Here is a 20,811-nt window from a genome sequence, read left to right as displayed (position 1 = left end):
AGTGAAGCAAACGGAGCCTTAGATCGAAACTGATTCCAAAAGGAAAAACAAATAGTTAAGAAAAGCCGAAAGAAAATTAATTTAATCCTACTCCTAAACTACTAGAGGTTTTTAGTGCTTCTAAGACGACTTAGTTACATCAAACTCCTAATGTCTTATTTATAAAAGTATTAGCAGTCCAAATTAGGTCTTTAACATGTCCTAGGTCTTTATATAAAGTCGATTGTGCAGACGAAAATAGCCTTAACATACTTGGGTGGCAAGTTGACCTTTATTGCGCTATGCAAGGGTTATGGTGTGACACGACATGTTCTACGCCAATTTTAGTTCGTTTTATGCTTTGACATCCCGAGAAGCTTGTGCATCACTCGTCCCTTGCTTCCACATCAATTGGGCCTATAAATCTTCATCCTATACACTCAATTACACATATTAGCACAACCTAAGGCCCATGTCAGACTAGTGGGTCACAACACTCACAAAATGTGTTAAAAACACCTCTTTTACTAATATTTAATTTTAAGTTCTAAATACCAGAAACGTAATATAAAATACTAAATTTGCTATAAAACAAGCTCCTTTAGTGCAAAAATGACCCGAATTAACTACTACATTTGACGACAGGTCAATGTATAGCTCAATTAAAGGGTGGTTACATCAAAAGTGACAACACGAAACATATTTCACCAAAATTATTCTTCATTTATGATCTTGAGAAGAAAGGTGACATAAAAGTTCAACAAATTCGTACTAGAGATAATTTGACAGATTTTTTACCAAAGCATTGCCAACCACAATGTTTGAATGATTAGCATACAAGATTGGAAACTAACAACTTAAAGATTTAATATCATATTACCATTAAGGGGAGGCTAAAACATATTGTACTCTTTTCCTTTAACTAAGGTTTTGTCACACTAGGATTTCCTAGTAAAGGTTTTTAACAAGGTAGTTATTATAAGAGATTGTGCACTCTTTTTTCTTCATTAGGTTTTTATCACACATGTTTTTTTCCTAATAAGGTTTTACCAAGACACATTTTTGTTGATAGATATCTAAAAGGGAGTGTTGTAAATCCATTGATAAATGGATGTCTATACAAGCCTCGCCTCGCCCAATAATTTATTCTCTCGTAGCCCCTAAAGAATTTATAGGGTAACATAATTTTTATTTATTTATGCTTTTAACCTTTGGTGATTAACATCCTATAAATAAAGGACATGTATAAACTTATTGTCTTCCAAGTAGAAAATTGAATTATCCTTTCATTTTTGTTCACTCTTCTCATTTATTCTTACAATAATTTTCTTAGTTTCATAATAATATATAAATATTCATATAAAGTTTTTTTTGCAATATTTAATGAATTGTTATCCAAGTTTAGGAATTAATTTAAGATTAAATCACATTAATTAAAAAAAGTTTTACTACAACAAATACAATAAAAAAATAACAGATACATGTTTGAGCAATTATAACGTAGAATCAAACTATTACAATTGACGAAATCTATCCATATCACACACCTATGTTAAAATTAAAGACCTACTGTTACAATTACGTATGATGAAACTCAAATTTGAATGCTCAAATACGTAGCCTCTAACTTAACCAACCATACCAAAGCCTCCTTAAACTTAGATAAAAATCATTAAAAAAATTTGATCACTTTTAAATTCAAATCAAGATATATTTTATTCAAATAACTTAGGCAAACAAAAGCAATTACTTCTTTTTATTCAAATATGTTTCTACAAACACCTTTAAGTTAGTGGCGGAGTTAAAAAAATTTTTTGAGGGGATCAAAATTAAATGGTATATTTTTACGATAATAAAAATATAATTTCATTGTTTTTAGAAGGTTAAAGTATAAATTTATCATTGTTAATTTAAATTTTTATTAATTATAAAATATTTAAATATATATATTATTTTAGGAGAATAAGAACCCTGCAAGCCTCCTCGCTCAGCCATTGCTTTAAGCTTGATGGTTGTCACATCATGTTTATGAAAGGCCAACTTATACTGCGAATTTGGAGCTTTTCAAACTTAAAATTTAGGTTGAAAGTTGGTTGTGAGTCAATCTATCTATTTATATCATTTATTGCTACAATATTAATTTAATTAGCACTGTCACAAATTTTTATAAGTTACAAGTCGCATAATGTTTTGTTAGTATAATTAGAGTTACAGCCTAACCGGATCTTTTTATATAATATTATGAGTAAAAAAGTAGAATAATTTATATTTGTGTTAAATAAATATGTCTCTCAAGAATTTTAATTATCGCTTCATTAAATCAAGATAATTTAATAGGATTTATCATAAAACATTTTTGCAATATGCGCTGTTTAATATTTGACAAATGTTAGATGCAATTATAAAGCTCAAAAATATTTTAAAATTAATATTATTAAAAAAAGAAATCATAAAACGAACATGAAATATGCTACAAAAATTTTAATCATACCCGCTGTAAATTTTCCTAAAAAAAGAAACTTTAGAGAAGTCGAATTGAATTAAAATGGAAGAATTTAGTATCAAAAGTAATTGAAGTTGAAATTGTATCTATCAGTTTTAAATTAGAGAAATTCTTAATTAATTGTAATTCTAAGGTTAAGTTAAAAAGCTGTAGTTGGAAATCAATTATATTTTGCTGATTTCATTATACAAATAATAATGTAAACGTGATATCTACCTAACACAGCACGTGGGCAAAACCAAAAAATTAGACAGAGACAGACACCTGTTGTATGTCATTGATGCTTCCCCTGTAACGAAGTTTTCTTCCCCTCGCTAAACGAAATCTCTAAGCACTTTTTCACTCTCTTCTCCTAAATTGAATGATTTAGGTCTTTTTCATTAGCGTCATTTTTATTTTTTGGGGTCTTGAAACATTTGGCTTTTATTTGTTTTATTTTTTATTATGTGTAATTTATTCAACTACTAAAGAAGTGACCATTTTACTCAACCTTATTAATGGGAGCGATCAAATTAATAAAAATAAAAATAAAAACAACCAAAATTTAAAATAATTAACAAGTAGTTTACCAAAAATAAAATAATTTCAAGAAAAAAATCTTTACGTTCATGCTATTTTATTACTTTTATATGATCATGTTTAGCATAAATATCATTTCACAATTTCTAACTTGTTAATAAAAAAAATTAACAAAGGTTAATCCACACCCAACAACAACAATGAAAAATGGATCGAGTAAGAAAAACGCTTAAAATATTTCATTAACAATATTAAAAAAAATGGTTGAGCAATTTTTCACAATACGCCAATATAATTCTCACCGCAAATGTCAATTTGTCAATTTTTATGTCTCGTATATAAATGAAATTTCACATTTTACAGTTAGCTCAAGTAACACAATATGGAAAAACATTGGACAAGTGTCCAACCGAACACTAAATAATCGAAAAAAATGGTGTAAGTGCTAACAATGACAATATTTCATTGCGTGATAAACACGACTTAATCAATGTTCTATTGGGAAAAATTATAATTTATGGGAACTTTGAGGTATATTCTCAATAGGTAAAGGTGGAGAGTTAAATCATAAAATTATGATTTCATATTCTAATCCATGAGACCTTTATAACGGTATATCATATGCTCAAAATGGTTGAGTGATGAATGAGAAATTGATACTCAAAGTAAGCTACTTGAAAATATTTGTTGAGGAAAAGAAAAGCTTAAATCTCACATTGGTTAAATAACAAGTGTATGATGTGTATATATATGAGAACCCATTTAAAGGGTGATTGAATGACTAAGCTTGGAATCTTGCCTCGCGCATAGGGGGTGCAGCTCTAAACCTGTTAGGGCTTGAGGTGCACCTGTATTGACGTGAGCGACGCAAAACATTCGGACCAATCGGTCCCAAAAGGGCCTATGAATATTTTAACCCAACACGAAATTATTTTTTTCCTCAATAGACATGCAAAATTTGTTTTAAAAGGATATTTATCTTATCTTATTTGATTCTGTTGTACGGAAGCGTGTAAAAGAGTAAAATTATTGTACTAAAAAATCACACTAAGTTCAATTCCTAGGAAAGAGAGGTGGATCACAAGGATCGCTTAAGTACCAAGTCTTTCCTAGCCAGAATATTCCTCAATCGTAATTTAATAGCACAATAAATCACTACAATCAGACTCACAATTCATGCAGAATAATACAATAAAGAACACAAGAATTTAACGAGGTTCAGCAAATTTTGCTTACGTCCTCGGGCACTACCAAATATATTTCACTCCAAAATACAAGTGAGAATTTACAAAGAGAGAGAGAGAGAGAACAATGCCTTAAGTAGAGAATGGAAAATATGAGATACAGAATGAGAGATGGTTATGCCTATTTATAGTTGAGGTTCAAGGATCAACTTGCAAAGTCACTTTACAATTAGGGACCAAATATTGCAAATATCTCAGATTTCTTATACCAATATCTCGATACCCATATCTTTGACTTTCCAATATTTGATACCCATATCTTTGACTTTATTTGATACCTATATCTTTGACTTTCCATAAATATGGATGATTTCCAATAATCTCTACCTTGAAGATTTGATTCGAATAATCTTATCTTCACACAATTCTCTCTGCCTTTGTCAACAACACTTGATAGTGCCTTCTTCAACTGTTAAACATGCAGAATATTGATCAAGTTCAAATAATGTTGGAACTTATTGTTACCACCTTGGTTATCATATCTGCAGGATTATCTGCGGTCTTAATCTTCTGAAGGTGAATTTTCCCCTCATCAATAATTTCCCGCACAAAATGGAAACATACGTCGATATGCTTTGTACGTGCATGATAGACTTGATTCTTTGCTAAATGAATAGCACTTTGACTATCACAATACACATTAATATGCTCCTGAACTAATCCCAAGGTTTTAACCATACCTTGTAACCAAATAGCTTCCTTTACAGCCTCTGTTACAGCAATGTATTCAGCTTCTGTGGTTGACAACGCAACTGTAGACTGCAGTGTAGACTTCCAACTTATTGGTCCTCCAACAAGTGTAAACACATAACCAGTGATTGATCTTCCTTTGTCCAAATCACCGGCATAATCAGAATCAACGTACCCAATAACACCTTTACCAAGTGTAGTATCCTGCTTGAACAATAATCTAATATCCATGGTATTCTGAATATATCGTAGAATCCATTTCACAGCTTGCCAATGTCCTTTTCCAGGATTATGCATATATCTGCTCACTATACTAACTGCCTGTGAAATGTCGGGCCTTGTACACACCATTGCATACATCAAGCTACCTACTGCATTAGAATATGGAACTTGTAACATGTATTCTTGTTCCGTATTCGTCGAAGGAGATAATTGTGCAGAAAGCTTGAAATGAGAAGCCAACGGGGTACTTACAACTTTTGTCTGCTCGTTCATGCCAAACTTCTGTAGTACCTTTTTCAAATATTGCTTCTGAGACAAACTAACTCTGCCATGAGCTCTATCTCTACATATTTCCATGCCAAGAATCTTCTTAGCTTCACCTAGATCTTTCATCTCAAACTCAAGGTTGAGTTGAGTCTTCAATCTCTCAATTTCAACTTTACTCTTAGATGCTATCAACATATCATCAACATGTAAGAGCAAGTATACGAAAAATCCTTTTTGTAGCTTCTGAAAATACACGCAATGATCAAATTTACTTCTTGTGTACTTTTGCCCTTTCATGAACTGATCAAATCGCTTGTACCACTGCCTCGGAGATTGTTTCAATCCATAAAGCGACTTTGTCAATTTGCAAACCCAATTTTCTTTATCAGCTACCTTGAGTCCATCTAGCTGAGTCATATAGATTTCCTCTTCCAAATCACCATGTAAAAATGTGGTCTTCACATCGAGCTGAACTAGTTCAAGATCATATTGCGCAATCAAAGCTAGCAAAATCCGAATAGACGAATGCTTCACAACTGGAGAAAACACTTCATTGTAGTCTATTCCTTCTTTTTGAGCGTAATCCTTTGTTACCAATCTAGCCTTGTATCGAACTTCATTTTTACCAGGAAATCCTTCCTTCTTTGCATATACCCATTTGCATCCAATTGCCTTCTTTCCTTTGGGTAGTGTCATCAACTCCCAAGTCCTACTTTTATGAAAAGACTGCATTTCTTCATTCATAGCTTGCTTCCACTTTACACCATCAGGGTTACTTCTTGCTTCTGTGTAAGTAGAAGAAACATCATCATCTGCAATTGGAAGTGCATAGGCCACCATATCATCAAAGCGAGCAGGCATACGGATCTCTCTTCTTGGCCTTCTATATGCAATTGAATCATGTTGCTGTAGAAGTTCTTGGGTCGAAACTTCCTCATCATTTGTTCCTTCAATATTAGCTGGATCATTATTAACCTTTTCAAGCTCCACCTGCTGCAAAGTGCCACTGGTTTTGTTATCCTTTTGTGAATCCTTGTTCTTCATCATAGTTGATTCATCAAAAGTCACATCTCTACTGAAAACAATCTTCCTTGTATCAGGACACCAGAGACGGTATCCTTTTACTCCACCGGTTATACCCATGAATAATGATTTCTTTGCTCTTGGGTCTAACTTAGATTCTTTTACATAATAATATGCAGTGGAACCAAAAACATGTAAAGAATCATAATAAGTAGTAGGTTTACCAGCCCACCTCTCTATAGGAGTTTTTCTATTTATTACAACTGATGGCAACTGGTTAATTAGATGGCACGCATATGTAACTGTCTCAGCCCAAAATTTCTTACCTAATCCAGCATTGGACAACATACATCGAACTTTCTCCAGTATAGTTCGATTCATACGTTCTGCCCACCCATTCTGTTGTGGTGTATCTCGAACAGTGAAGTGCCGCACAATGTCCTCATCTTGACATAATTGTAGAAATGGATCATTCTTGTACTCAGTACCTTTGTCTGATCGAAGTCGTTTGACCTTTCGACCTTTCTGAGTCTTCACCATCTTCTTCCATTTCAGAAATGCATCCAAAACTTCATTTTTCCTTTTCATTTGATACACCCATATTTTTCTTGAATAATCATCAACAAAAGTAACAAAATAGTGCATACCTCCCAAAGAAGCCACTTTAGTAAGTCCCCATACATTACTGTGAACGTAGTCCAGAATTCCTTTTGTATTGTGAATTGCTGAACCAAATTTTATCCTCGTCTGCTTGCCCAGAACACAATGTTCACAGAATTCTAATTTGCAAGAATTTGCACCTTTCAACAAGCCTTGCTTCACCAAACTCTGCAAAGCTTTTTCACCAGCATGTCCTAATCGCATATGCCATAACCTGGTAGCCTCTGAATCTGCATCTTTCGCAGAAGCTATTGATGTTGATCCAATAACTGTACTTTCATTTAAATAGTACAGATTATTTCTTCTTGTGCATTTCATCACCGTCAATACCCTAGCTACTACCTTTAGTAATCCATCTCTCAAAGTGATTGTGAGCCCTTTAGATTCTAGGACCCCTAATGAGATGAGATTTTTCTTCAAGCTAGATATGTAGCGAACATCTAAGACTTGAATTGAATTGTCGTGATTCTTCAATTGGATTGTACCTACTCCCATTGTCTTACAAGCGCTGTCATTGCCCATAAAAACAACTCCGCCTTCTAGTTCTTTAAGGCTAGAAAACCAGTCCTTATTAGGACACATATGATAAGTACATCCCGAATCCAAAATCCACTCATCTGTATGACATGCCATTGCCATGCCAACCAAGCTAAAGTCTGACTCCTCATCATGCTCCGCTATACATGCATCAGAAATAGCCTTGCCCTTTTGTAACTTAGGACAATTCTTTTTCCAATGCCCTTTCTCACGGCAAAAAGCACATTCATCTTTGGCAGGTCTCACTTTGGACTTACTCTTTCTATCAGATTTGTTGCTGTGCGAATGACCTCTTACTGTTAAGACTTCTGTAGTTGTATCTCTGTGATCTTTTTTATCTTTCTTTCGAGTCTCAGATCTATACAACGCACTACGGACTGCATCAAATGTGATCGTATCCTTCCCATGAAGCAATGTGGTGGTAAGATGATCATATTCATCAGGAAGAGAATTCAACAACAACAATGCCTTGTCTTCATCTTCAAATTTCTCATCCAAAATTAGCAAGTCTGCTAAAATTTTATTGAATGAGTTCACATGGTCATTCATCAACATACCGGGTGCATACGTGAATCGATAAAGTTTCTTTTTCATATAAAGCCTATTTTCAAGACTTTTTGTTAGAAACTTTTCTTTCAGTGTATTCCACAACTTCTTCGCTGATGTGTCCCTCATGACAGAGTACTTCTGCTCTTTGGCCAAACATAGGCGAATTGTTCCACATGCCTGTCTATTGATCTTAACCCACTCCTTGTCATTCATCTTGTCAGGTTTTTCTTCAAGGGCTATGTCCAGCTCTTGCTGACATAAGACATCCAGGATCTCACATTGCCACATACCAAAATTATTAGTACCATCAAATTTCTCTACTTAAAATTTTGCATTGGTCACAGTAGTCTTTGCTGATGACAATACCTTTTCCATTTTTCTCCTCAATCCCAACTACTGTACGTGAACAGTGTCGTGAACGATTGTATTCCCCAAGTACGAATCTAGCTCTGATACCAATTGTTGTGCAGAAGAGTGTAAAAGAGTAAAATTATTGTACTAAAAAATCACACTAAGTTCAATTCCCAGGAAAGAGAGGTGGATCACAAGGATCGCTTAAGTACCAAGTCTTTCCTAGCCAGAATATTCCTCAATCGTAATTTAATAGCACAATAAATCACTACAATCAGACTCACAATTCATGCAGAATAATACAATAAAGAACACAAGAATTTAACGAGGTTCAGCAAATTTTGCCTACGTCCTCGGGCACTACCAAATATATTTCACTCCAAAATACAAGTGATAATTTACAAAGAGAGAGAGAGAGAACAATGCCTTAAGTAGAGAATGGAAAATATGAGATACAGAATGAGAGATGATTATGCCTATTTATAGTTGAGGTTCAGGGATCAACTTGCAAAGTCACTTTACAATTAGGGACCAAATATTGCAAATATCTCAGATTTCTTATACCAATATCTCGATACCCATATCTTTGACTTTCCAATATTTGATACTCATATCTTTGACTTTATTTGATACCCATATATTTGACTTTCCATAAATATGGATGATTTCCAATAGATTCCAATAAATTTGATTTAATTTTAATTAAATTGATTTATTGGCTCCTTTAATGGAATATTTTGTGGAAATTTCTAAAATTCCACCATACTGAACGCCTATAAAAGGCTATGAATTCTGAAGAATTTTTATACACTCATAGTCTCTTACACCGAATTTATTTTGCTCTCAAAATTCTTCTTTTCCTCTTCATATTTTCCAACATTTCAGAGATAGAAAAAGACAACGTTTGTTCATTGATCGCTTTAGAGGTGTTATTTCTTTGATCATTATGTTGTAGTATCCTGGGAGATAGTCAACCAACATTTCTCCAAGTACCGTAGAAGCAACCGAATTTGTCTTAAGGAAACTGTGTTAAACAGACATCAACGTATAGTAAATCTCTACACTTCTTTTTGATTTCAACTTTTTGTTACGGTACTTATTAGTTTACGTATTTGACAATTTAAATATAAATTATTCTATTTATATTTTATTTTATATATAAATCTTTGTTATTTATATTTAAATATTTTATTCGCTAACGTGTTTTGTCCAACAATATTCTTAAGACAAAATTTAGTATTTTGCAATTCTCTAATCCGAGATGGACGAGACACCAAGGCGAAAAATAAATTAAAATAAAATTTTAAATTAAATAAAATCTATTTTGAGATTTATTCCTGCCGTTCAACAAATTTTATTCTTTATTTTTTTATTTCTAAACGAATATTAAAATTAAATAAAATATGTTTCGAAATTTATTCCTATCGTTTAACATATTTTATTCGATTTTATTTCCAAATTAAAAGTGAATAAAATCTATTTCGGGATTTATTCCCTCAGTTCAACGAATTTTATTCTATTTTTTATTTTATTTCCAAATGAGAATTAAAGTTAAATAAAATCTGTTTCAGGATTTATTCCCGCCGCTCAACGAACTTTATTCCATTTTTTATTTGATTTCCAAACAAGAATTAAATAAAATCTGTTTCGGGATTTATTCTTGCCATTCACTAGATTTTATTCTATTTTTTATTTTGTTTCCAAAACGAGAAATTAAAATTAAATAAAATCTATTTCGGGATTTATTCTCGCCGTTTAACAAATTTTATTTTGATTTAATACATAATTTTGTTTTAGGATTTAATCTTGCCGTTTAACAAAATTGATTTTGATTTTGTTTCAGAATTTTAAATCTGTCATTTAACAAATCAAAATGAAAATTTTCTATTTATGACAGCCTTAGTTGTGGCTTTAAATTGTGAATTAAAAAGAAATTTATCGACGATGAATTAAAAAGACAATATGAGAATGCATGTCTAGAATTGGTTCTTTGAAAGACTTGGTATTTAAGCATGTCGAGTGCACCACCTCTCTTTTAGGGTTACCTACCTGGTGTATTATTTTATTATATTTTTTATTAGACCGTATAAACTTTTGTTTCGGGTTTTATTAGATTCTTGCCGTCTAACAAAAGTTGATAATTTTTTCTAATTCTATTTTTGTTTTTTTTAACAGAAAATGGAAGCTCCCACCAATTCAATCAATTCGCAATCTGAAGTTTTGGTTCAAACACAATCTTCTATCCAAAACTCAGTGTTGCCGATGGTGGCTGCTACAAGTCATAACGAGAAAATTGCAAAATTCTCAAGACAAAATTTCAAGACTTGGCAACAGAAATTGTTGTTTTATTTGACCATGTTGAACTTGGCCAAATTTTGAAAGATGACCCTCCTACTGTTAAAGAGGGCGAGGTAGATGAAGTTACTACTTTCACTGCTATTGAAGCTTGAAAACATTCTGATTTCCTGTGCCAAAACTACATCCTGAATGGATTGTCGGATGCACTGTACAAAGTGTATAGTGTTAAGAAAATAGCTAAGGAATTATGGAAATCATTGGACGATAAATACAAAGCCGAAGATGCTGGAACTAAAAAGTTTTTAGTTGCTAAATTCTTGAATTTTGTAAAGATTGATTCTAAATTAGTTGTGAATCAAGTTCAGGGACTTCAACTGATCATTCATAGAAATCTTGTTGAAGGGATGATTATAAGTGAATCCTTCCAAGTGGCAGCCATTATTGAGAAGCTGCCTCCTGCTTGGAATGACTTCAAGAATTACTTAAAGCACCAAAGAAAGGAAATGTCAGTGAAAGATTTAATTGTCAGACTTCGAATTGAAGAAGACAATAGAGGTACGAAAAAAAGGCTCAACAAAGAAGAAAATGATAATGATGTTAGGGTAAACGTCGTAGAAGTCAAGAAAGACTTCAAGAAGGGAAAACAACCTCAGAATGAGTCTAAATTGGGACCAAAATGTGGTGTTTCCAAGAAGTAAAAATTTCAAGAAAAATGTACGTCAGACTCATTCTTAGATTCAGATTGTATCAGAATGGGTGCCTGTATCAAAACTGATTTGAGCTTCTTAAAGCTTGATTGCTGCTCATCGATCTACATAAACGACGTATCCTTAGGTTGTAGTTTAGTCAAGGGAGCTGCGATAAGTGAGAACCCCTCCACAAATCTCTAATAATACCCCGTGAAACTGAGAAATCTCCAAATGTCAAAGACATTCCTAGGTTGTTTCCACTAAAAAACAACCTCAATCTTTTTTGGGTCCAGACAGATACCTCGGTAGAAACTACATTCCCTAGAAATGTAACTTCCCTCAACCAGAATTCATATTTGCTCAACTTAGCGTAGTGCTTCTTCTCTTGAAGAATCTACAGAACCACTCTAATATGCTCATCATGTTCAACCTCAGTCTTAAAGTATACCAGAATATCGTCGATGAATACCACGATGAACTGATCTAGATACAATTAAAATACTCGATTCATGAGAACCATAAACGAAGCCAGAGCATTTGTAAAACAAAATGGTATAGTAAGGAACTCGTAATGACCATAACGAGTCCTAAAGGCGGTCTTATGCACACCAGATTCTTTGACCTTCAACTAATAGTACCCAAAACAGAGGTCAATCTTGGAGAATACAGACACTCCTTGAAATTGATCGAACAAATCATCGATCTTTAGTAGTGGATACTTATTTTTTACTGTTAACTTGTTCAGTTGTTAGTAATCTATACACATCCTCATAGTACCATCCTTTTTCTTGAAGAAGAGTACCAATGCTCCCTACGAAAATACACTAAGTCTAACGAACCCTCTATCGAGAAGTTAATAAAGTTATACCTTTAGTTCTTTCAGCTCCTTTGTTGTCATGGTAAGGAGCGATGGACACTAGAGATGTCCTTTGTAATACTTCTATTCCAAACTCGACTTTCCTATTCGATGGTAACCCCGACAATTTCTCACGAAAGATGTCTAGAAACTTTTTAACTGTTCGAATGTCCCCAATGGTAGAACCCACAATACTCGTGTTATGCACATAGGCTAAATACGCCTCACACAACTTTTAGACCAATTTTTCGTCTACAATAGCGGAGATTACATTAGATAGGTAATCTCAATGCTCACCAACCATTATAATTTTCACACTATCATTGGTTTTCAAAGTTAACCTTTTTCTCGCACAATCCAAACTGACTCGATGCTCCACAAGCCAGTCCATGCCCAAAATCAAACCAAATTCCCCAAACGATAACTCTATTAGATCACCCAAAAACACAACCCCTTGAATCTCTAACGGACATCTTCTATACACCTTACTGACTTGCACTAACTAACCCAATGGACTAATTACAAAAATCCCACTAGAAATATTCTCAGTAGAAATCCCCAAGTTACTAGAAATAGTACTAGCTACGTATGAGTGCGTGGAACCAATGTTAATCAATGCAAAATATGGGTGAGAATGAATAGTAAACGTACTGGTTATCATGTTGGCCGCATCCTTATCCTTGCGATTCCTCGCCGCATACACTTAAGTAGGTTGTCTTACCTCTGTCTGATTAACACATTTGTCGAGCACCCTTTGTCCTCAACCTAAATCATTAGCACCCTTAGGCTGACCACGGTCCCTAGGTGGCTACTGTACTACCCTCTGCGGCTGAACTAGACCCCTAAACTGGAGCTTACACTTGATCAAACTGGTACGGACAGTCCTTAATGCGGTGTTCCATAGACTCGCATCGAAGACTAGCTCCTAACCTCCTCCAACACTTGCTCAGATGGCGTTTACCATAATCACCACAGATCTAAATCCCAACAGTACCAATTATTGTCTCAACCTGTTGAGGCTTATCAAACCTAACCCGTTTCTTAGGCCACAAAGCTGAACTAGAAGGACCCAAATCCCTCTTATTCTTATACTGACCTCTCTCCTACTCCCTCATCGTACTCTACGTGCTTGAGTTCCTCGATAATCTTATTCTTCTCCACTAATGTTTTGAAGATTCACTTTTATTTCGGAGCTACTAACACTTTCAAATCGTAACGCAATCTGTCCTCAAAATGGACACTTTTATCGTAGTCAGTAGGCACTAAACCTTGAGCGTACCCACTCAGCCTCAAAAACTCAACCTCGTATTCAGCCACAGATCTATCACTCTATTTCAGCTTGATAAACTCTAACCTACAGGCTTCAATGTACCTCGCCCCCACATACTTTTTCTAGAAGGTACTCTAGAAGAAAGCCCAGGTCACACGCTCAGCTTGGGTGCCTCGCTCTACTAACTGCCACCAATGATATGCTTCGTCGCGAAGCAAAGATATTGCACCATTCAATTTCTACTCTGGTGGCCTCCAATCAATACTCGACCACAGTAAGGGTAATCCCAACGACACCCCTAAACAACTCAGCTCTATTAGACCAAAGTCGGTCAGTTATTGACTCTCGGCCTCCAGAATCAGTTTGGGTCCTAGCGACCCTCTACAGTATCCTTAACAAAGCTTGGGATAGTCTGTCGTCCTCTACACTTTGAGTCTGGGGTTTAGCCTCTACGGTAGGTGTCTCTGCCGTCTCACTCGTCTCTAAATTGGGCATGCTACCCAAAGAAGATGACTCAGCTCGAACCCCACTACGGCGTCTACCACGCCCTCGAGTACCACGTCCACGAGTTCTTCGAGTACTCATTATGAATAATCATCTACAATTCAAAATTTTAAGTATTAGCTTAGGTTTATTAAAAATCTTAAGTCTAAATTTTTATCAGAGTTATCTCAATCACTTTTCTAAAGTAGAAGAGTTCTACTCTATAGTCTCTACTTAAAGTAACTAAAGTACTTACTTAGATCGACATCGGAGACTCGGATTTACTTTTTATAAATTTAGATATTAATATTTAATCAAAATTCCAAAGTTCGAGTTAAAACAATTTTCAAAAATAAAAAAATTTGAACCCAAAAATCACAACCCGAGTTTTGAACTTGGTTCTAATACCATAAAATGTAACACCTCAAACTTGATTTAGACATTATGGCCGAATCTTGAGGAATTACATAAGTTCATTTTAAAACCAGATTTTGAAAGAGAAATTGTGAAATATAACAATGTTAACTTTGATAGACCGTTTTCCAATTTTTAAGAAAATTACCAAATAAAACTATTTATTTTATTACAGAAAAATACTTGAGTGACCATCTCATTTTGTAGCAGAAATTTTCTAAGTTATAGAGTTTTGAAAATCTTGGTTTGATTTATAAAACAAATAATTTTACAGTTTAGAAATATAGTAGTGGTTAAATCCGTTAAAGTAACTCAAAAATGGAGAATAAAGTCCCAAAATAATTTACAGTCCACAAATTCTATAACAATCACAAGGACTTTTAAAACCATTTTATTTCAGAGAATCCAAAGCTTCTACACGTCGTCTAATCCTAGGTTTGCTGATCACCCGAAGGGATAAAAGAAAAAGGGTGAGCTAACAACCTTAGTGTGTAACTCAACCCAAACAAACAGAACAAAACAGAATAGATACAGTCTCAGTAGCAGATACAAATATAGATATATATATTTATGCAAATACAGATACTGATACAGACACGAATACAAATACAGATTCTACCCCAATTTACTATACACTATCTTCGTCCAACCCTACACACCAATTAGGGTGATTAAATACCCATCCAACCCCACACACCTATAAGTGAGCGTATGTTACTTTTCAAAATAATGTAGTCAAGTTGCCAGAAATAATGCAGTAAACCGCCAAAATCACTTACATATGGTCAAGCCACCAGAACGAATATATGGTTAAGACCACTAGATATGATAGATCATTAAACTGCCACACTTCCTCCGTCACATCATTATCCCACCCCAATGCACATGCAATCACTAATCAGATGACATATGCATTTATATATATCATACATGCTATACGTATCAGAACATACTATCATGCTTTCAGAATTTGTACTAATAGAAGCAGAATATCAGATTTCATATTTTAATGACATACAACACAAATTACGAAACCTACGAAGTGGCTAACCTCGAATCGCACTTCGAGTACGAACCAGTTTAAACCAGCCCGTATGGCTCACACAGCCTAGCACACGGCCGTGTGGCGTTAATAATGAAATTTTCAATTTCACGTCGTTCGTTGTTTTTCGAGATTAATGCTACACACCTGAACATTTGTGAATAGCAACACAATAACACAATTCCAAACCCTAAAACAATATTCAAAGTAAAATAATTAATACGATATAATAATTCCAAACACTAATTCGACCACAACACTTAAAGTACTCGATCTTTTACCCCAAATAAACGAACAATTTCAAGAGCTTTCGAATCATTGGAAGACTACTTGTTATCGAAACTTCACCTAAACCAAGGATTTTAAATAATCAAAGTTGTGTCACATAAAATTGAAAATCATCTCCCATAAATCTGAAAAACTCCTTCGAAAAAATGCGAATCTTAAAAAAGATCCTTACCACCCACAGACAAAGCTGTTCAAAAACAAATGCAGGCATCGATCCTCGCCAAGTCAGATTGAAAACAAAAGGGCAACAAAGTGATAGAATAATGGTTGTTATGAAAAGATAATATCATAGGCTTACAGAAGCAAAAATAGAGGGGAAAAACTGGAAAAAGGAAAAAAAAAACTAGAAACAACCAAGAGATAGTGGAAAGAAGGGAACGACAAGAGAGAAAGTGGGAGAAGAACGTGAAAGAAAGTTTTTTCTTTTGGGATATTTTCAAAATTTTAAAAATAATAAAATATCTCTAAATCCTATTAACTAACCACCTATAAGATTTTCTAGAATTCTAATTCAACCCAATTTCTACCACATGGGCGGCATAGTATAAGAGAAACAAAAAATATATCCTACTTTGCACACATAATATTCAAACACAAGACCTCTATCATGATAGGCTAAAGCTTTACCACTAAACTAACAAGGTTATTCTTATCAATAATTGAGCGAAAATAATTTATAAGTTAGATGTTCAAAGATAGGGGTTGGAACAAAAATTGAAAGAAAGAGATTTAAATCCAGAACCTCTCACACATAAACACAACACTTAACCACAAAACCAAATTAAATCACTTAACAAATTTTAACAATTCAAAAACTAAAATTTTGGGGCTTTATAGAAAATAAAAGCATTAAGGACTTTTTGGATTTTACTAAGTGCAAAGATGAATTCATTTTTTACGAAATAATTTGTTTTAGAAAATATTTTATATTTCAAAAAATTTGATAGAATCATTTTTCAAACTTTTGTGTAGTCAATTGACCTACAATCTTGTATGTCGGCTAGCCACTAAGAATAGCTACTTGTACATTAAATTATAATTTATGATAAGCATGAGGTGTGGTGTAGTGATTGCTCATCTCATCTCTCAATCATGTGGTAGGGGGTTCGATCTCTGTTGATGGAAATGGAGCATATTTTATGACCAACTGCTTAGTTCTTTAGAGAGCACATGCAGCGAGGAGATTAATCACTACTACCAATGATGAATATCTTGATTACAACAAAAAAATATTATAGTATATGATAATACACCGTTCATATATAAAAACATTAATAGATGATAGATTATATCATAATATATTAATCTGTATTTTATATATTAAACCTTTCAGCTAAATTTAGTTAAATTGATATGGTGTTGAATTATTAATTATATTAATCATCACAATATTTATATACACATAGTTTTTATAAAATTTATATACATTTAATTAAACACAAATAATTCTTATAATGAAATTTTATATTATTATATATTATAAATTCATGATATAATAAAACATAATTACAATATATGGTAGATTATAATATACTCAATATAGTATTAAAAATATAATAATATAAATTATAATATCAATGTATTATTTATTATACTAATATTTTACTAGATATGTATATAGCTAGTAATACATAAAATGTTATTAAAATTTTCATATTTATAAAATAAAATATATTATGCTATAATATTAATTTATAACTTTCATATACATATTATATAAGACTTAATATTTGGTACATTGATAGTGTATCTTTTTTATTCCATAAACAATCTTTAAGAATTTAACATGTGTCTTTCTTTTTTTTAATATCTATTTTTTAAAAATATTTTACGATATGAGATACTTATTAAGCCCGAGCTCTACTTATATATATTTTTAATATTTAAGCTAAACTCAAGCCCCTTTCGTGAACAAACTGATGCTAATATCTTCCAACATTTTTGTCATAAATTATGCTCACACTCTTTGAACGTCATTAGCATAGTTAAAATATATTTAGAAGTTAAAAGAATACTTTTTTAATCTTTACTTGACTTTTTAAGTTTGTTTCACCATCTAAAATATATTTAATAGTTAAAAGAATTAGTTGAAATATATGGACAGATGCGAAGGAACGTGGTACAATCCTTACATAGTATATTGAAAAAAGTTTGATGAAGCGGTAAGTGAGAACCAACAGAAATGTGGAGGCTAGAATTAGATGGGCTCAACCACGTGAATCTCAACTACCCTCTCCCAAGCTCCCGTATCTTATTTATAGGACCAAACTCTGGACTGTCAACACCACCTTTTGTTCCTTTTTACCATTCATAGCATAGCAGGTTAGTCCAACTCCACACCCACCACCGTTGGCTGTTTTTGATCATCCGAAAAAGAATGGTGACCGTGGAAGAAGTTCGTAAGGCTCAACGTGCCCAAGGCCCTGCCACCGTGTTGGCCATCGGCACATCAACCCCACCTAATTGTGTTGATCAGAGCACATACCCTGACTACTATTTCCATATCACAAATAGTGAGCACAAGACCGAGTTGAAAGAGAAATTCAAGCGCATGTGTAAGTTTTTTACTTTGATCTAAAAGCTAAATTACCTTATATACAAACGTAAGGTAATTTTGTGTTTCATACATGATTCGGCCATGAAAATAAAAGAGGGGAAAGATAAATGTGCATGGTTCATCTCATTTTCATGCAAATGCTTTGATGGAAAAAAAGTTAGCTACGTATATAGTTTGACTTGAAAATAGATTAAAGTTGTTTTTTGGTTCCAAAAAACTAGATTGAAGTTTGTTAGGTTCGTTTCTTGTAAAGCACATTTATTCAAATCATATAACTCTACAGACTTAATTTGTCTCAAATCTTAGTTTCACGTTTTCTACCAACAGATTAAGGATTTGATTAGAAATTTGAAATTTATACAAGTGAATTAATAAGTTTTTTTTCCAAATATTAGTAAGTTGTTAATTGTTTTAGTTTATAATTTTTTTTATTTTTTTACAATACTATATATTTATTTATTTTTATGATTTCAAATATTATATAGTTGATTGAGTCTTAACTTGATTGGTATTGACATTGTTGCCAATGCAAAAAAATGTGGATTCGAGCACATTAAAGTTCGTTTATCCTCATATTTAAAGATTAGAAAGTATTATGGATAGTTTCAAGCATTATATCAAAGAATATAAATATTAATTTTTTGGATGAATAATAAATGTTAATTTGAAATTATTTTGTCTTTTATATTTTATATTATAATATTTTTACGGAATTTTAACGTATAACTCTATAATTTAAAAAATTAATTTTATCATTTCAATTATAATTTTTAATTTTTTTATAAATATACTTTTAAATAAATTTTTTACTCAAATTATAAATCTGCATAGTCTAATATTTATAATATTTTTTAAAATAAATATATTTGTTAGACAAACTATTAAATAACCTATTAGAAGAGAATCTTATAAAGGTCCTAAGACTCCATTATTCCGCCCATAACCCACCTAAAAGCTTCTAACGATTGAAGCTTTTATGAGATAGAGAATGACAGTATGTATTATATAATATTATAAACTGAATTAGCAATGGATTTTGAGGGGAGAACCTAAACTGATATTTTCCATATCAAGTGAAGTGGGACCAAAAATCAGTTAAAACACTCTTATATGCTAAATTGGGAGAATTAAAAGTAAGTTTATTGTGTTTGATTATTTAGGTGAAAAATCGATGATCAAGAAGCGATACATGTACCTTACAGAAGAGATTTTGAAAGAGAATCCCAATGTATGTGAATACATGGCTCCTTCACTGGATGCTAGGCAAGATATGGTGGTAGTTGAGGTGCCAAAGCTAGGCAAAGAAGCAGCCACCAAGGCCATTAAGGAATGGGGCCAGCCCAAGTCCAAGATCACCCACCTTGTCTTTTGCACCACTAGTGGTGTGGACATGCCTGGGGCTGACTACCAGCTCACCAAGCTTTTGGGCCTCCGCCCGTCCGTTAAGCGCCTCATGATGTACCAACAAGGTTGCTTCGCAGGGGGGACGGTGCTCCGAGTGGCTAAGGACTTAGCTGAGAACAACAAAGGTGCTCGTGTACTTGTTGTGTGCTCGGAGATTACCGCTGTTACCTTCCGTGGACCTAGTGACACTCACCTAGACAGTCTTGTGGGCCAAGCATTGTTTGGTGATGGTGCCGCAGCTGTTATAATCGGGGCAGACCCCATGCCCGAAATCGAGAAGCCCATGTTTGAACTAGTCTCAGCAGCCCAAACGATCTTGCCAGATAGTGATGGTGCAATTGATGGTCACCTTCGTGAAGTTGGGCTTACATTTCACCTTCTTAAGGATGTTCCGGGGCTTATTTCGAAGAATATAGAAAAGAGCCTGGTAGAAGCATTTCAACCATTGGGGATATCCGATTGGAACTCCCTTTTTTGGATTGCTCATCCTGGTGGTCCAGCAATATTAGATCAGGTAGAAGCCAAGTTAGCACTGAAGCCAGAGAAGCTACGAGCCACAAGGCACGTTCTTTCAGAGTATGGTAACATGTCAAGTGCTTGTGTTCTATTTATTTTGGATGAGATGAGGAAGAAATCAAGGGAAGATGGGCTTCAGACCACAGGAGAAGGGTTGGAGTGGGGAGTGCTCTTTGGGTTTGGACCTGGCCTCACTGTTGAGACTGTTGTGCTCCATAGTGTTGCTGCTTAAAGTTAAACAAACATGCTTTTTAAGTAATTGGTCGTGCTCCACTTGGCTTGCAGTTTTATCTTCTTCTTTTTTCCTTTTTAGATTATTTAAATCCCATGAATTTGTGTGTTTATTGTTAAAGACTAGAGGTCTTTGATGGTGTGGGCGGGAAGCTTAACGCCTATTCAATTCATGTATCAACTTATATTAAATTTATGGCAATAATAAGTTCCTTTGCA

At 33.6% G+C, this 20,811-nt stretch overlaps 1 protein-coding gene across 1 annotated transcript; it reads left to right on the top strand.

Annotated features, from left to right (window-relative positions):
• The first annotated feature begins 18,183 nt into the window (after nucleotides 1-18,183).
• Nucleotides 18,184-20,811, top strand: LOC107914891 (chalcone synthase 1-like). The gene is made up of 2 exons (NM_001327118.1): nucleotides 18,184-18,439; nucleotides 19,602-20,811. Exons 1-2 carry the CDS (start codon nucleotides 18,262-18,264, stop codon nucleotides 20,591-20,593), a joined length of 1,170 nt encoding a protein of 389 aa, NP_001314047.1. The 5' UTR covers nucleotides 18,184-18,261; the 3' UTR covers nucleotides 20,594-20,811.

The sequence above is a fragment of the Gossypium hirsutum genome, chromosome D10 (genome assembly GCF_007990345.1).
Source record: "Gossypium hirsutum isolate 1008001.06 chromosome D10, Gossypium_hirsutum_v2.1, whole genome shotgun sequence".
NCBI lineage: Eukaryota > Viridiplantae > Streptophyta > Magnoliopsida > Malvales > Malvaceae > Gossypium > Gossypium hirsutum.
The sequence above is the reverse complement of the archived record's forward strand: the minus strand, read 5'-3'. Positions and strand labels throughout refer to the sequence as shown.